Source organism: Phyllostomus hastatus, unplaced genomic scaffold (assembly GCF_019186645.2).
Source record: "Phyllostomus hastatus isolate PE091 unplaced genomic scaffold, TTU_PhHast_1.1 phas_contig_329, whole genome shotgun sequence".
In the NCBI taxonomy this organism is placed as follows: domain Eukaryota; kingdom Metazoa; phylum Chordata; class Mammalia; order Chiroptera; family Phyllostomidae; genus Phyllostomus; species Phyllostomus hastatus.
In genome coordinates, this window is record NW_025333854.1 from 132306 (window position 1) to 148922 (window position 16617).

Genomic DNA, 16617 nt, shown 5'->3' on the forward strand with positions numbered 1-16617 from the left:
ATACAGTAGAGGAGGCTGTCGTGACAACACCAACGGGACACAAATTCTGTAACTAACGCGATGAACGATGATTTTTTCTAAGCACATTTATTCCCAGGCAGCGATGAGCCTCAACAGAACGGAGGCGTGATGTGTCCCAGCAGCAATGTCACGTTTCCGTCACCACTTAGACACTGGACTCTCACACGGACCCCGGAGAGTCCGGTTGTCCAGTCCTGGGGCTCAGAACACCCCCGCGCAGCACATGCAGGAAAGCGAAGCACCGAGTAGACAACGGGGGCGCTCCCACCCAGCTCCATCCACACCCAAAACCCTCCTGGGCCGAGCCTGATGCCCTGTGCCGGGTGCCGCTGACAGCCAGCTGCGGAGCGCGTCCCCGGCCAGCACAGGTGGCGGCTGGGCAGCCAGTCTGCCCGGCCAGCAGCAGACATGGGTTGAGACCCTGCTTGGCCTTGGCACCTACCCCACTCTGTCTGGCTTCCTCTGCAGAAAGGAGCTCTGTCTGCTGCCGCGGGTCACAACCCGGAGGGTGCCGCGGACCTGGCTGGCGTCTTGGGAAAGGTCCAGCTGCCCTGCACTAACCTGTGAGACCACTCTGCTGCTCCCCCCTGGAATGCACGACAGGCTGTAGTGCTGGCGTGAAGTAAGAAACGCGCATTTGATCTCCCTCCCGGTTCCTGCGGAAGAGCTCCTGAAACCCTCGGAATTCCAGCTTTGGGATTTTGCACAATAGCCCCTTCCGTTCTACCCGAGTTTCCCAGTGAGGGGCCTCTCAGTGGGCCCCTGGAAAACGTCGCCATGGAGACCATTTGCCAGAAGGAAGAACCACGATCAAAGCGGGGGGACTTCCAGCCACACCCCCTGACCTCCTGGAGTGGCAGGTGCTGAAAATCAGTTTCTCCCGATGGCAGAAGGCCCTGGCAGCTAGGTGAGGGGTCACACCACAGTGTTGGAAGGGACAGGTCCTCCACAGTCCCCCATGCTCTGTCCTCTGCTGCTCTTTAGATGGCTGTCCCCAAGCCACACGTTTTAAATACACCCATAACAGCAAGTCCAGAGCTTTCCTGAGTCTCGTGAGCTGCTCTCACCAATTACCAACCTGGACAGGTGGGGCTGTGCAGCCTCCAGACTCGCGACTGGTCTCTGAAAGGTGGGGGCACGGCCTGCGGAACTGCGGTCCTTACCTGGCAAGTATCTGCTCATCCGAGTGGTGAGGGCCAGAACTGAATTAAAATGTGGGACAGCCAAGTGGCATCGACAGAGAGTCAAAGACTTGCTGAGTCGGCCGAACCCACACACTGGCTGTCAGAAGCGGTGTGAGTGGGAAGACATGGCAGGATAGGCTGAGAGGACTGTGGGCTTCTTAATGACTCATTTACACCTTCACCCAAGTTCACAAAAATACTACAAACTGGGAAAAACGGCTATTTCGTAACTAAAATGCAATGAGACAAACCTCAATGACCAATTCGTTCCCAAACAAATGAGTTCTTGACGTCGTTAAACAGCAGGAGCGGCACACAGCACACACTGCCCAGGACGCGCACACCTCAGCTCGAGGCAGAGACCTGAGACCCCCCCCCACACCCCCTGCAGGAGCCCACGGGAAGGCGAGCCGCCCTGCTGCTCCGGCCGCGTCCTCCCCGCACGCCTCCGCTCCCTGGACAGTCACACAATTTCACTGGCCTCTTCCTCCGCCTCCCAGGACACAGCTGGTGGGACTGCCGGCTTCACAGAAACAGCTCCTTGCTCAAGAAGACTTCTTGAGGGGAGAGTTTAGGGTTGGGGACCGGTCTTCCGAGGTCTTGCCTGAGTTCTAACCTGACTTGGGAGACTCCGGGGTCAGAGTGAGAGAAACAGAAACACACTATTGTAATCTGCCTGGGAGGACGCCTGTCTGTGTGTTTATCTGCATCGTCACATCCTACTGCTAAGAGCTTTAAGGTGTGTGCAGGCCATCTAGTTTATATAAATATTTTAATGAAGGCTCTTGTACTTCAAACACGCTCACACGCTGTGCCCCCGGGCTTGCCTGTCTCTGGACGCTGGGTGTCTGCGGAGGGGGCTTATCCTCTGTCGGCCCTGGACTGCCCCCGCCCACGCCCGCAGCCGGAGCGGGGTCCGAACCGACCCAGGAGAAGGTGTGAATTCCCCTCCTGGGAACGCCTGCTGACAGCCCGAACCCACTTCGGCCGGGGCGGGGTAAAACGACCAGGAAAAGGGGCCTCCACCGCCCAGAACACCTTCCGCCCGTGTCCCTCCACTTTATTTCATGGACCTAAGTGCCTAGTACATGCCTATCTCGTGGGTAACGAGTGTTTTGTTCACTCCGTCCCTCACGGCACCGTGAGCCTGTTACCCACGTGCACTTTCTTCTGTTTCTCACTCGCTGTTCCGAGTCTACGCCGCGGCTCAGGCACGGAGTCCCCGCTCTCCTGCAGGGGGCGGAGCGGCAGGAAGCCAGTCACGGTCTCGGAACTGACTGGAGAGCCTTGTGCCTCGGGGGGATCCCTGCTTTAAAACAAATATTTTGTTTCGCTTGTTTTCTCTGCATGGATAAACACAACTGTTACAGCTGGGAGCGCAGCCCACGCACTATGACAGATCGTGTTCAAAGTTACGTCTATCTGGGTCTCTCGAAGGGCCCGGACCTGAGCTTTCCCTCCCACATCTGGTTGTTCGACGTGTTCTTTCAAGAGCCCGGGACAGGCTGCGCCCTGCAGCACGCCCGGGGAGGCCCGCTCCGCATGGGCGAGAAGAGTGGCAGACCTGCCCGGGGCCACGCCGGCCACGCCGGCACAGCCTTCTCGCCGGCTGTCCCTGCCACCAACACAACAGCGTCTACATTTTCTCTTTTCTGAACACGCTCAGGAAGCGACACCTGACGACAAGGCACAGGTCAGTCTCCAAGCCTTAAGGAGGCTCCGCTCCGCTGTGCTGGAAACACACCTTCCGCGGCAGAGAGCCTGACGGCGGGGGTGGAGCCCTGGACACAGGCAGGCAGGCAGGCCGGCAGGCAGGGCGCCCTCCCCCACGCACGCGTGTGGGGGACACGGCACCGCAGCTCGCCGGCGGCTCAGGCCACTCACCCAAATCTGGAGCTTGATCCTCTTTTCATTCCTGAACACAGTCTTCACCTTGAAGTCGATCCCCACGGTGCTGACGAAGGCCGACGTGAAGGAGTCGTCGGCGTAGCGGAACAGGAAGGAGGTCTTGCCCACGCTGCTGTTGCCGATGATGAGCAGCTTGAACATGTAGTCGAAGTTCTGGTCGGAGGAGTCCTTCTGGCCCGCCCGGGCGTCCTGGGCCGAGGCCATCTGCGGGGGAGACCAAGGGGGCGCCGTCAGTCTCCGTGCGCTGGGGGTCCAGCGCCCGCCGCCTGCGGGCCTTTCCGGCAGCTCCAGACCAGACTGGGCCGAGTGCTCCCCTCCTCCCTGACGTGTAACCATGGCAACCCCCCCCACCCCGGGAGACAGGGCCCACCCCTCCCAGCCCTTCGCCGCTGGGCCGGGGGCTGCGGTGCTCAGCGCCCGGGACCAGTCAAAGCGCGGGAGGGGGCCTCTGTGGGGCAACGTGAAAAGCGACCACCTGAAGGCCGGCTACGGCTCGTGGGCTCGGGAACATTGCAGTCTCGGCGTGGACACACCCACGTGGGAACAGCGGGGTGTTCCTCCCTCGAGTGTCTGGGTCCTCGGGGTCCCCGTGTTTCCCAGGCAGGCACTCCCAGAGCCTGTCTCCAGTTCACCCGCTCCGACCGCGTTAATCCAGCACCTGAACGTAAGTGGCAGCTTCTCTCACACTAAAAATAGTGCCGATGGCAAATGCCTATGACGCAAACGATGTGCCAGGAACCACTGACGTATTTAAACCTCACGACAACCCTGTGAGGTGGGCGCCTTCATTCCTGTCACATTAAAAGGAAAAAACGAAGCTTAGAAATATCGAGTACTGTGCCCAGTGTCACACCAGTGACATGGACCGGAGGCAGGGCTCGCGGGGCCGGACCCACGTTCCGAGCCCGCACCCCGTCTCCCATGAGCGCGAGGTGCGCGTCTGCTCTGGAAGACGGAGGGGCGCTCGCGGGGAGACGCACGGACGCGGGAGCCCCGGAGCCAGCGGGGGCTCCCCCACCGCCGGCCGGCCCGCGACCTTGAGTCTGTTCCTTTGCACTGGTGCGCTGCACGTCCCCCTCCGAGGCGAAAGGGAAACAAGTGTGGTCGAACGCGGACCACTAGTGAGAACAACGCTTGTGTAAGGCAGAGGTGTAAGGCCGCCAGCACAGCGGGGAGAATAAGGTCACTCTTCATTGGACATGCTGGGCGTGGGGTTGATTCCCTTCTCATTTTTCTGACGCGCGTGCCAACAGCCACCAAACGGGACTCGGCGCGAGGTTCGAGGTCTGTGGCCCAGAGCCGCTGCCGGGGGGGGGGGGGGCGTCTGGGGGGCGGAGTCTCGGCCCCCTCACTGCCCCCTTTCCCGGCGCGGGCGCTCCCTGGCACTTGTCTGCTGCCCAGGGAGGGGCCAGTGGTCCCGTGCGCCCAGGTGCGCCTGACCGAACGGCGTTCCTGTGTCACACCAGCCACAGGAGCCGAGTCCCTGCGCTGAGCCCGACCGCAGCGCGGAGCACTGCCGCGCCTGCGCACAGCTCCGAGGAGCAGGGCGGGGCCCGACGGTCGCGGTCGTTCCTGCAACGTCTGACCACCTGCGGCAGCTTCCCCAGCAGACACCGAGCCCTGGAAGCGGCCAGGAGTGCTCAGCGTCCTGGACGACAGTGCGCCCCGCCGAGGTTGGGGTGTGCGTTCACAGACAGCCGTGGGACACGGGAAAAGGGGGGGGTGGGATGGCACAGTCCCTCTGTGGTGCCGGTAGGAGGAGACACAGTGGTATGTGTAAGAACAAGAACAAAAAGAAAATCTGCAGATACGATGAAATCTAAGGACAATAAAAATTCTGGTCGCATATCACACTTCCTTAGCGAGTTAGAGCTGAAGCATTTCTCCTGTGAAGTCCACGCGGCCACACAGATGCCCTCACGCATCACAACCTGTAGCGAGTGTTTGCCGGTGGGAACCCTGGGCCCCCGACGCAGGCGCCACCTTCCTTTCTGCTCCGAGTCCACGCGCCGAGATAACCCCCCGGCAGCCCAGCACCAGCCAGGGACAAAACCAGGCCTGCCATCTCGACGATCATTTGAACAATGACGTCCTGTTCTGATGGCTCTGGGCCCACCCCACCCCCCCACCCCCCGCCCCACAAGGCCAGGTAACTGTTACATTTGGCAGGTCCCTGCAGACACAGTCCTTTCAACGACTGGTGCTCTCCACCGGCCCCGGGGGCTGCTGAGCTCAGCTGGGCCTGCAGAGGGCCGCCGCCTCCGTGAAGCTCCTGCCTCTTCTGGAGGAGCCAGCTCAGGCCCCAGCGAACAGTGTTCAGCCACCACCCAGTTCGGACACGGACACCCCCATTCCCAGAGCTGCGCCCCAGACAGCCAACTGTGAGTGGTGCCCGTCCCCCTACAGGGTGAGGCCCCTGAGCCCTGGCCCTCCCGGTGGCCTCAGGACAACGTGGGATGAGGTCTCTGCGGCCACCAATCCCAAGTCCTGTTCCGGAACCAGACTGACTCCAGCTCCTGCAGAAACAGACTCCCTCCTTGTGGGGACTCTCTGAGTGTCCTCTGGGGGTCCCGGAGGGGAAGGCCAGGTGGGGCTCTCTGCAGTGTGGGCACCGACTCCATCCACCTCATAGGGGCAGGTCGGCCACGGGCAGCAGAGGCTATGAGGCACCGAGGGTGCCAGGGCAAGGGAGGTGGGTGTGGAGTGGGAGCCCCAAGGCCCTGAGGGGTTGATTGGAGAGGGTTGCTGGCCCACTATCCTGGAAGAATTTTTACTATTGCCTGATCTATATCCTCAGTGAGATTCACAGAGGGCCAAAGAGATGTGCACTGGGAATGTATACATTTTATTAAACTTCAGAATAAGGAAATAAATCCTGGCTCAGAGGATAGAGAGAGAGACTCCCTAATGCCTCGCTGAGAGCAGAAATGAAGCGAGTTGACAGTAATGTCAGAGGGAATTACAGACACTCGCTGTGTAAATTTGCTGACACCTCCAAATTCATGGGGAAATACAGCTAGAATTTGAACACATGGTGGGCAGGCAGTAACCTCCCCCAGAGCAAATCGGTGCTCCTAAAAGTTATAGAAAAGACAACACTGAAAATTGCATAACTTTTGAATTAATTTCCAAAAAAAAATCGTAGAGTTGAACTCCCCACTCAACCCAAGACTCCCTTTTCCTGCACCGGAGCCTCCAGGAGTGACGCCAGCTCTCCCCCTGGGGACAGGACACTTCCCGGCCAAACCCCCGCAGCTGTCCACCCGCCCTTCCCCCATCATACGTCCCTCCATCTCTCTCCCACCTGCCATCTTCAGTACACAGTGGGAGGCAGGACAGCAACCCCTCAAAGACAGACGATAGATAGATAGATAGATAGATTGATTGATTGATAGATGATAGATAGATGATAAATGGTAGATGGAGTAGGTTGGTAGTAGACACGCTGGTAGGTAGGTCAGTAGACAGACAAGACAGATAGTTGGATGACAGAGGTATATGTGTGTGTATGTATATGAGTGTGTATGTATAAAGTTGAATTTATCAAAAAAATTTTCCACCCTGGCTGGCATAGCTCAGTGGATTGAGCGAGGGCCGCGAACCAAAGTGTCGCAGGTTCGATTCCCAGTCAGGGTACAAGCCTGGGTTGCAAGCCATGACCCCCAGCAAACGCACATTGATGTTTCTCTCTTTCTCTTTCTCCCTCCCTTCCCTCTCTGAAAATAAATAAATAAAATCTAAAAAAAAAAGAAAAACTTAAAAAAAAAATTTTCCACAGAGAAAACTCCAACCTCCACTGGCTTCACTGATGAAGTCTAAAACACTTTAAATACCAACATATATTAATCACACCAAAATCACTCAGAAAACAGAGGGGAAAGAACACTTTTCATCTTTTATAAGGCCTGCATGACTATCATATTATAGCCTCATAAAGACATTAAAAGAAAATCATACACCGATATCCATCATGGACTTAAATGCAAAAGTCCTCAAGGAAATGTAACCAAACTGCATCCACAATACATGGGAAGGACCAAGAGGGATTTATCTAGAGAATGCCAGGTTCACTCAAAAATCAATGAACAACACCCAACAGAACAGAGATAAACCACGTGATCACCCAACAGATGCAGAACAAGTGCCTGACAAAATTCGGCACCCGTTTATGTTAAAAACAAAACTCGCAGGAAACTAAACATCAAAGGAAATGTGCTCAGTGTGACAGGGTGTCTCAGCCTGCAGCAGCAACGGCAAGACTGCAGGGCTTTGTGGTGAAAGGGGGTAGCCCTTAGCCCCCCTCTGAGGGGCCAAGGTGAGGGTGTCTGCCCGGCACTTCTAGTCGCCCTCCTTGTGGGAGGAGGAAGGAGGCACCTGCTTCTCCACATCCCTGAGGGACGGGAACTAAATTTCCACTTCTCATAAAGAGGAAGGGGTCATCACTGAGGCTGGACACCGTCAGAAATCCAGCCATCACGAAAGGCAAGAGAGACATGCACTTCTCACAGTCGACCGAGACAGTGTGTGCTCAGACCTTGCTCCTCGCTCAGCGGCCTCTCTAGACAGCATGGCTGCACTGAACGCCAGTTACGGTTTGTCACCTCCACCTCATCCTCGGCCTACATCTGTATTCTCTCTGCAGTCCTCCTCATGTTCAGCCAAACAATCTCTTTTCGTTTTTTGTTGTTTTGCACTCTGTCTCATACATGGGGTAGATATTTTTCTTTACAGTTTCCCAAATAGCCAGAATGCTCTGCGTTTCTGAGATGACCCGAGCAGCTTGTGGATAGCAAAACCGAAGACTAAGCATTCGATCAGAGACGATGGATTCCACACTGGTCCTGCAAGACAGCAAGCCAGCCTGCAAGAAATTCAAACCCAGGAAACAAAAATCAAGCCATTTTTAAAGCACGGGCCCTTCTGCAATGTTTGGTTTGGTTTATTCAGGTGTGTTTTATGAACAGAAGGTGGAGACCATGTTTCTTCCTCCTGAACCAAATGAGAGGATCAGGTGGTATCCACAGTGCCCTCACTCCTGCCAGCGCTCTCCCGTGTCTGCGTGGGAAGCCCAGAGCAGCCCGGGAAAGAACCTGGGCTTTGTAGACGGAGCTCTGGCAGAACCTGGAATCCACCATGCTGGGAAAGTTGCTTACTCTCAGCAAGCTCCGGGCACTTGGTTGTAATCAGTAACGGTGACCTCCAGGGCTGTTTTCTATTTTACACACACACACACACACACACACACACGCAGACATGCAGAGAGACACAGAGGTCTGAATCCAAGGCACAGTGCTTGGCACAAAGCACTAAGCGAGCTGGAGCGCGCTCGGTCTGGCTCCTGAATCAAATGACAGTCTGGTCACGGGTCCTGCCCCCGTGTCAGAAGCACCGTTCCTGCCTGTTCCATCTGGCCCTGGGGACTGACCCCTGAACGAGGCACAAAGTGATCATTTCCTGCCTTAAAATTATAACCATCTAACCCATCATTTGGAGCACTTACCAAATGCTGTTCCTGGTTGTTTAGTTACAAAGGAAATACAGAAATCAAATGTTATCATGGTATATTACTTTAATAGTCACTATAAAAAACAGTTATAACCCCTTACTTTGCATCAACTCAGAGAACAATGTTCTTAAAAAATATCCCTATATTGCCCTGGCTGGTGTGGCTCAGTTGATTGGAGTGTCATCCCTTAAACTGAAAGGCCAAGGGTTTGATTGCTGGTTAGGGCACACGCCTAGGCCTAGGTTGCAGGTTCAGTCCCCAGCTGGGGCATGTGAGAGGCAACCGGTCAGTGTTTCTCTCCCTCTTTCTCTCTCCCTCACTTCCTCTCTTTCTAAAATCAACAACCATGTCCTTGGGTGAGGATTTAAAAAATATCCCTATATCAAAACTACCTTGAACAGAACACCAAGATACAGGCACATCAAATGCTTTTTAAGAGACATTATATAATTTTTAAAAGACTTCTTTGACTTATGCAAGTAAATTATGAAATCAACAATTAAAGAACTCATTTTGTTTCACACCAACAAATTGACCAAATATTTTTATTTTAATTTTTTATTATTGTTCAAGTACAATTGTCTCCATTTTCACCCCACCTTAACTATGAAATACTTTTAAATTTGGGAAAAGAATCTCTTAGGATAATGCAACTATAGGATGAAGTTTTGCTTGTCACCCATTGTCTAAAAACCTAAGTAAAATGTAAGAATATATATTTAAAATAATAATGTAGTTCATTCAATCTTTAAATGGAAGAAAAAAGAAATGTCAACTATTAATTTTGCTGCACTTTCATATATCAAAGTCTCCTAGAATGTGATTATGATTCAGAAGTATGGATGCTACTTCTTGCCACTTAAGATACAAAAAGCATGTTTATAGTTTTTATTCTTCCTATCATTATATGTTTGAAAATCTGATTATAATGAAGAGAGGATCACCAAAACAACAATTTACTTGTTAAATTGAATCAAGTGTGTTTTAATTAAATATAATACAGAAAATGCTCTTTGATTTCCTAAAATGTATGTTATTCACAATAGCATTTGGTCATTTAAAATTTTTTAAAGATGTTATTTATTTATTTTAGAGGGAGGGGAAGGGAAGGAGTGAGGGAGAGAAACATTAATGTGTGGTTGCCTCTCACGTGACCCCAATTGGGAACCCAGCGTGCAACCCAGGCATGTGCCCTGACTGGGAATTGAACCAGTGACCCTGTAATTCCCAAGCCGGCACTCAAACCACTGAGCCACACCAGCCAGGGCATATTTGGGCATTTAAAATTTTAAATATCAAAAATCTAGTCCAGTGAGTCAAGTACACCATAAACAGGAAAATAACTCCATCCATGAGCAAATTAATTTTGTTAACCTATTTTTATATTAATTCTTCATTAAATTGCCTACTGTATAGTTGATATGAAATAATTTAAAGTATTTCCTAAGTCATTAATTTCATATAGAGCTGTAACATTTTAATGACGTTCTGAAGATTCCAAGCTACTCTTTTATGAAAATAAAAATCATGATGCACTGTGGTTCATTTTTTAGTAATTTATTTGGACAGAAACACTTCAGTGCCTATACGGGGTTGACTTCCGTACTAACGATCTACTTTTAAACTCCATCGTCAATGTTTACTTCTAATCAAACACGATCCATGTAGCCAGGTGGCTGCTGGCAGTGTCTCCAGCAAACGGAAAATCATCATCAGCCAATGTATTTCCACGGCCACGGCCTGCACCTTCATTGTCTGCCAGGCTCTGCTCACATCAGGTCCACGGTGCAAAGCCAAGCCACAGACAGAGGTATCGGAAAACACACAATGGGGCCCTGTTCTCCGGAACAAAGCAAGTCTTCAATAACTCATATGGTAATCTGAGCGCTTCCACTGCATAACCCTTCAACAAACAGACTCTGCAGATGGGTGGTTTTTTCATTAACAGGCCGGTGTGTAGCTTAACGCACACAACCCATAAAACAGATGAAAAGTAAATAGATGCATATGTTGAAAGTCCTCAATTAATAAAGAAAGCGTTTCAGAAAGAATTAAGGTCAAATATTTGCACTGCTGGACGTGACAGCTGAGGTGGGCTCTCACGAGGGACCCCCGGCCCCGCTGCCCCCTGGCCCTGCGCACCTGCTGGGTTCTGTGCACACGTCCGGGACACCCGGGCTGATGAGCGGGGTTCGCTCGTGGTTACTTAAAAACAGAAGTTAATCTCGGTGCCCAGCACCGGAGTCCATGGCGGCAAACCTGCGTGGGGCTGAAGGGGCTGAGCGCCCAGCAGTGGGCCCATCGCTCAGGGGGTCCAGGGTCTCGGGGCCCAGAGGTGAACCTGCTGGGGTCAGAGGTGAAGGGCAGGGGTGAACCGGCGGGGTCAGAGGTGAAGGGCCTCTGGGTGGCGCCGAGCCCTCCTTTTAGCCCCTGGGCGCCCACGCTGCCCCTGCCCTGACGAGGCCAAGGACTGGAGGCACCCTAACAAAAACCGCCTCCCCTCCCCGCTCCTGGCCGGCGCTCGGTCGGCCCGACCCCAGGACCACTGGATGCCCGCCGGTCCGGAGCCCGTGCGCCGGCACCGATGTCTCAAACCCGGGACAACGGGTGACACACGATCCCACGCCCCGGACTGTCGCCCACAGGCACACAGGCGCCCTCGCCGTCCCTGCGGATTCCAGGACGGCGACAAGGACCACCCTCCCTCCCCCGCTCCGGACACGTCTGTCCCCGGACCGAGTCTAAAGCGCTTCCCGCGGTGGCCGCCTGGACTGATGGTGCCAGTATCTCTGCCAGTCCCTCCCGAGGCCACACGCTCTGCACGGACCCACCTGCAAGGGAGCTTCGTGTCTCATTGTTCTCGGGCGGTCCTCGCTCTCGGGGACGACAGCGCTGGCCCGGCGCGCGCTCCCCGCTCCGCACCCTCGGGTTCGCTGACCCGCCCGATTCAGCACCGGCGCTGTCCCCTCCCGGGGCGCAGGCGCAGGCTGGCTGGGCGCGCGCGCTCCTGGGAGTTGCAGTCCAGACCCCAGGCACAGCCCACGAGCCGCGAACTACAATTCCCGGCGACCGGGAGCGCAGGCCTCCGTCCCTCCCGCCGCGCTCGGCCGCCGCGCCTCCTTCCCCGGGGACGGCTCTCAGTCCAGCCCCCAGCCCTCCCCGAGTGCAGGCGGACTTGACTACGGCTCAGCCTCAGCTGCCGATTTCTGGTTCCACCTGTCGTCTTCCGAAGCTATCCTGGGTTTTCCGGTTAGGAAGCGCGCTGCCCGGTGCTGAGGACCAGTACGAACGGCATCTGCGCGGCGTCCCGACTCGGCCCTGCACCTGCCGTCCCGGACCCGGACAGCTATTCCACAGGCAGGCGGCCTGGTGTCACACGTCACCCCGAAAGATGAGGAGAAAGCGACGGACAGCGCGCACACGGGCAAAATGGGTTACCCGCACCGTAGCGACAAGAAGGCGCGCGCGCGCGCACACACACACATTGACACTGAGACACACTCACCCAGACTAGGACGCGCGCGCGCACGCACACACACACCCGGTCCACTGACACATTCGCGCGCGCGCGCGCACACTCACATTGACACTGACCACACAACCACTCACACCCATACACTGACACGGCCACACGCAAGCATGCACGTGCGCACACACACGTGCGCACAGTCACACTGACACACGATGGCACAAACACAACGCTCACAAGCACTCACACTGGCTCACACTGGCGCTCACAAGCACTCACACTGTAAGGCGAGCCGCCCCGCGTACCTCGCAGGGGGCGCCCGTCGCTCACCTTTGCGTACAGCTCCATGGCAAGGAGCGGCTCCCGGTGGGTCCGCACGCGGTGCGGGTCTGCGCAGGGGGCGCGGACAAACGCACGACACAATGGAGCTGGTGGGGGCGAGGTGGCGGAGAGAGACGGAGGGACGTGGACGCACCGCTGACCTGGACCGACCGCTTCTTCCCTCCGGAGGAGCGGGAGGTCCTGGCGGCGGCGCGGAGAAAGGGCTCCCGGGAGCCGCGCCGGGGGCGCCACCGCGCGGGGCGGCCCCTCCCAGCCCGGCGCCGTCCGCGTCCCCGGGGCGCGGCCGCGGCCGCGGGCCAGAGCCGAGTGCGCGCCGGGTTACTCGCCCAAAGCAGGTCGTACAAAAGGAGCAAACACGCCCGTCACCGGAGCCAGAGCGCCCGCACAGAATGACACTGGAGACCGTACTGAGTCCCCTGTCCTTCCACTCAGCCTCCTCCTCCCACACGAGTTCAGAATGGATCTCCAATCTCTGAACTGCACTTCTGTTCCCTTACGTTTCCCCCGAGTGGGCTAACGTGTGTGGCTCTCCACGTTCCCAGAGCCAGACAGCCCTCTCCCCTTGAGAGGGAACGGCAATGAGTCCAGTAAGGATGCTGCCTTTGGCAAGGGTCCGAGTGACTGCTACTGGAGGCAGAGTGGGAGAGGAATGAACTTGACATGGGCAGAGAGACACGGGAGTAATACCCCGAACCAGCCTGAAACTTCGTTGCTTTAGACAGGGCAGCAGAATGGCGGTTCGGAACCGAAATGAGCTTGAATCTGGGGGGTGGGGGCAGAGATTAGGTTCAAATTCTCGGGGCGTCTATGGGGATTTTGAGTCGGTGGCGTTTTCAACAAACACGCCAGCAATTCTGGTGCAAGTGGTCTTTCGCCATAATTCAAGAAACACTGTCTTAAATAATTTATATGTAAGAGTTTTGTAAAAAACACAACTTTTAACAATTTCACGGATTGACTCAGTACTGAAACAACAATGTATTGGGAACCTACTATGTCCTATTCATTTTAGGGTTTCGTTTTGTTTTGTTTTTGTTTAAGAAATCTAAGACCTGTCCTCTAATCTTGCTATCAGTGAGAATCTCATGGGATATCACTTAGGTAAACAGGTTTTATAACTACTCAGAAAACACATATTTAAATGCTCCTCTGACAGTTGAGGTGACCTGATGGTTAGAGCAATTGCATTTCAATTAGCTGATAACAAATAAAAGTAAAAGGTAACAGGGACCCTGCCGTAGCAGTTCATGGTTGCAGCTTGTTAGAAATAAGATTTCTGGGATTTTTAAAGATACTTGTAAAGGTACACCTCTTTATAATTTTTTCCCAGAAGAAATACCAAAAATCAATACTAACACTTAAGTGTGATTATTTGGCATTTAAAATCTAAAAAATCACACAGGAACTTATGAGTTGTCTTTCCTCAGAACTTCCTGTAATTCTGACACTATCATCACCTTCTGAAATTCCCAGAATTCCAGGAGGCTGCTGTCACAGGACACATTTAAATATTACAAATGTTGTGCTCTTACAGGTTTACTGGTCTTTGAGAACTCTGTCTCTTCTTGACATTTTACGAAAATGATACATACCTCCTTGGTTTTCCAGGATCTCTCTTACTTGTGGGAGAACCCACAAAAATTCAGTTGTGAAAATACTATTAGAGTTGCAAGAGGTTTGGGAGAACAGAGTCCTGTCCTGTTTCTTGTGTCTTCGGGGGTATTTAAATGGGTTGAGGGGGTAAAAAAAAAGTAGCCAGGGATCAACTAAACCAACAAGAAGGACTGGAGCTGACTGTCCCCCTGCGGTGAAAGCAAGAGCATGGCAGCTTTGCGTGAGGTCGGGCCACCACCTACCAGTTCCATTGCCAAGGCCACCAGGTGCCCTCGGGGGCCTGGCTCCTACCTCCACCTTCTGGGTATCGGGAAGGAGGAAGTGATGAAGGGCCACCCCACCCTCTGAGCACGCCATAGCTCTTGCTAGATTACGGTGCCTCATTGCAAGGCTGGCTGGAAAATGTAGTTCTTACTGTGGGCGAACAGGTGCCCAGCTGAACATCGGGATTTGGCTACAAAGGAAGGGAAGCACAGGGCCTGGGAGGCCACTGGCGTCTCCACCACAGGCAGCAGGCAACTCCCAGATACAGTGTCCTGCTCCCCAAACCCCCACTCTACAGCTTTATGGAAATGTCTGGTGAAAAATGTCCCCATTCCCAGGATCTCTAATTAAACAGCAACCAAAGCCTTAAAATCAAGGAATTACCCAAAAGTTAGAGTATCCCAGGAAGAGGAAAGCCACCTTCAACTGCAAATGAATCTGGGGTTAGGTGATAGGAAAAGGTTTTGAAGGCAGAACAGTTCATGGAAAACACAGGGGCCACCAGCGGACTCCACAGAGTCTGCAGGACCCCGCAGCAGAGTGTGGAGCAGGCCCGTCCTGGGGGTGCCGGAGGGGCCTCAGCCAGAGTCTCAGAGACCGTGAGGGCGGGGGCCTGGGTGAGGGCTCTTCAGCCTTTGTCTTTGGGCTCAGTTTTCTCTTGTTTGTCCCACACCACTGCTCCTTATTGACTGGCTTTTGGCTACCCTGTGTTTATCTAATATTTATTAATATTCACTTTGATTTTTGTGTTTATCTAGTTTATCTATAGTTCATTTTTCTGTTATCAGTCCATGTCTGTGACAGCTCTATTAAACAGTGGAATTCTATCAGGCAAGGTCAAATGGGGATAATCTATTTGGCTAACCCACAGCCAAGAACAAAGACAGTTAATTTAGCATTAATTAGTAACAATGATGTTGGTTAAGTAAAAAATAGAAACAGACATTTTGTTTCCATCGCCGTTCCCATCTCTCTGCTAGGACTCACACTGAAAATGAACCACTGGAACTTGGTGCGGGAGATAAGGATGCCCCTGGGACTCACTGGCACCTCCTGCCAGCCCCGCTCAGACCCACGCGGCAAGGACACAGCTGGTGTGTGGTCCTGGCTACGTCCAGGGCCGTCTCCAGCCACGAGGGAGGGTTCTCTGGCCTGAGCCCTCACTGTCGGACTCACGGTGTAAGTGCTGGCTTTGACTTCAACTCCATGCAGCGCTCATATCAATACCTGCTATTGATCGTCTCGTGTTCCCTTTGGAAGAAAGGAAACATCCTTGAGACATTATTGATTCCTTTTTAATTAAAAGAAAAAATCGTTTTAACTCATTCCTGCTTGTGATGCTTCCAACTCACATATAAGCAATGTAAATAAAGTGTTTTTTTAAAAAAACAAATGAATGCAACAGAATGAAAAGGATGCTTTCTTTCTAAAGCAGAAATACAATAATATTGACAACAGCTCCCCTTTCTTCAGTATATGTTTTGTGGGAGGCATTTTGTATATGTTATTCCATCTCATCCTCAATAGTGTTGCAAGGTAGTGTTATCCACCTTGTGCCACAAAGGAGAAAACTAATAGTGAGATTGAGTATTTTGCTTACAGACACCTAGCCAGTAAGATATTGGGCCAGGATTTAAAGCTCAGGGTCATCTGCTTCCAAAGCTCAGACTCCTACCCATAGATTTTCCCGTAAAAGGTAACATTGCTTCAAGCAGTGTTTTGTGATCTCCGACAAAGATTTCCTGGGCTTTATTGTCGTTGTTGACCTTGCTTGTAAGGATGTTACATACAGTCGTCCCATGGAATTACTGGTTATTAGATATCTTTTCATACAACATTTTTTAATTTGAAAATTGTCAACATTTACAGATAAATATCAATTGATTTGATGCACCAGACATATTATTAAGGAGCTGTATCAAATTCAGATCCTTTGGCGAAGTATATATATATTTCCAGTTCAGAAAAGACAGTTTTAGAATAAGCAGATTATAATCATACAAATTATGAGAAAAATCAGGGCAATACTGAGCAATACTTCCCACATTCACACAAAGTACTTGTTCATCTACAGGTCTTAGATTGGCATGTTTGGGTAAAGCTTGTGTGACCTACATCTTCATTAAGCCATGGTGTACTTCCAAAGAAATAGATGTTATCTTTAAAAAAAACCATTACTCATAAAGCTGTCACAAATTTTGAAGACAGTTTTATAATCCAGGCCTGACTTAAGGAGGCACCATGTAGATAACAAGCTTCCTGCCTCTCAGCTCTGACCAGCGCAGAAACAGGGTGGCCCTGGACAGACA

At 52.8% G+C, this 16617-nt stretch overlaps 1 protein-coding gene across 4 annotated transcripts in view; it reads right to left on the bottom strand.

Moving 5' to 3' along the window:
* RAB3C (RAB3C, member RAS oncogene family) overlaps positions 1 to 12662 on the bottom strand; it is an 82272-nt gene extending 69610 nt beyond the window's left edge. For 2 of the 4 annotated variants that reach the window (XM_045839912.1, XM_045839915.1), the window contains exons 1-2: positions 11451 to 11667; positions 3090 to 3317 (exon numbers count right to left, since the gene is read on the bottom strand). In XM_045839912.1, the coding sequence (XP_045695868.1) occupies positions 3090 to 3317; positions 11451 to 11474 (252 nt within the window). In that variant the 5' untranslated portion in view covers positions 11475 to 11667. Of the gene's footprint in view, positions 1 to 3089; positions 3318 to 3771; positions 3826 to 11450; positions 11668 to 12418 lie in introns of those variants that run through there. The other 2 variants (XM_045839913.1, XM_045839914.1) reach the window with 2 other exon arrangements.
* Between the last annotated feature and the right edge of the window lie 3955 nt (positions 12663 to 16617).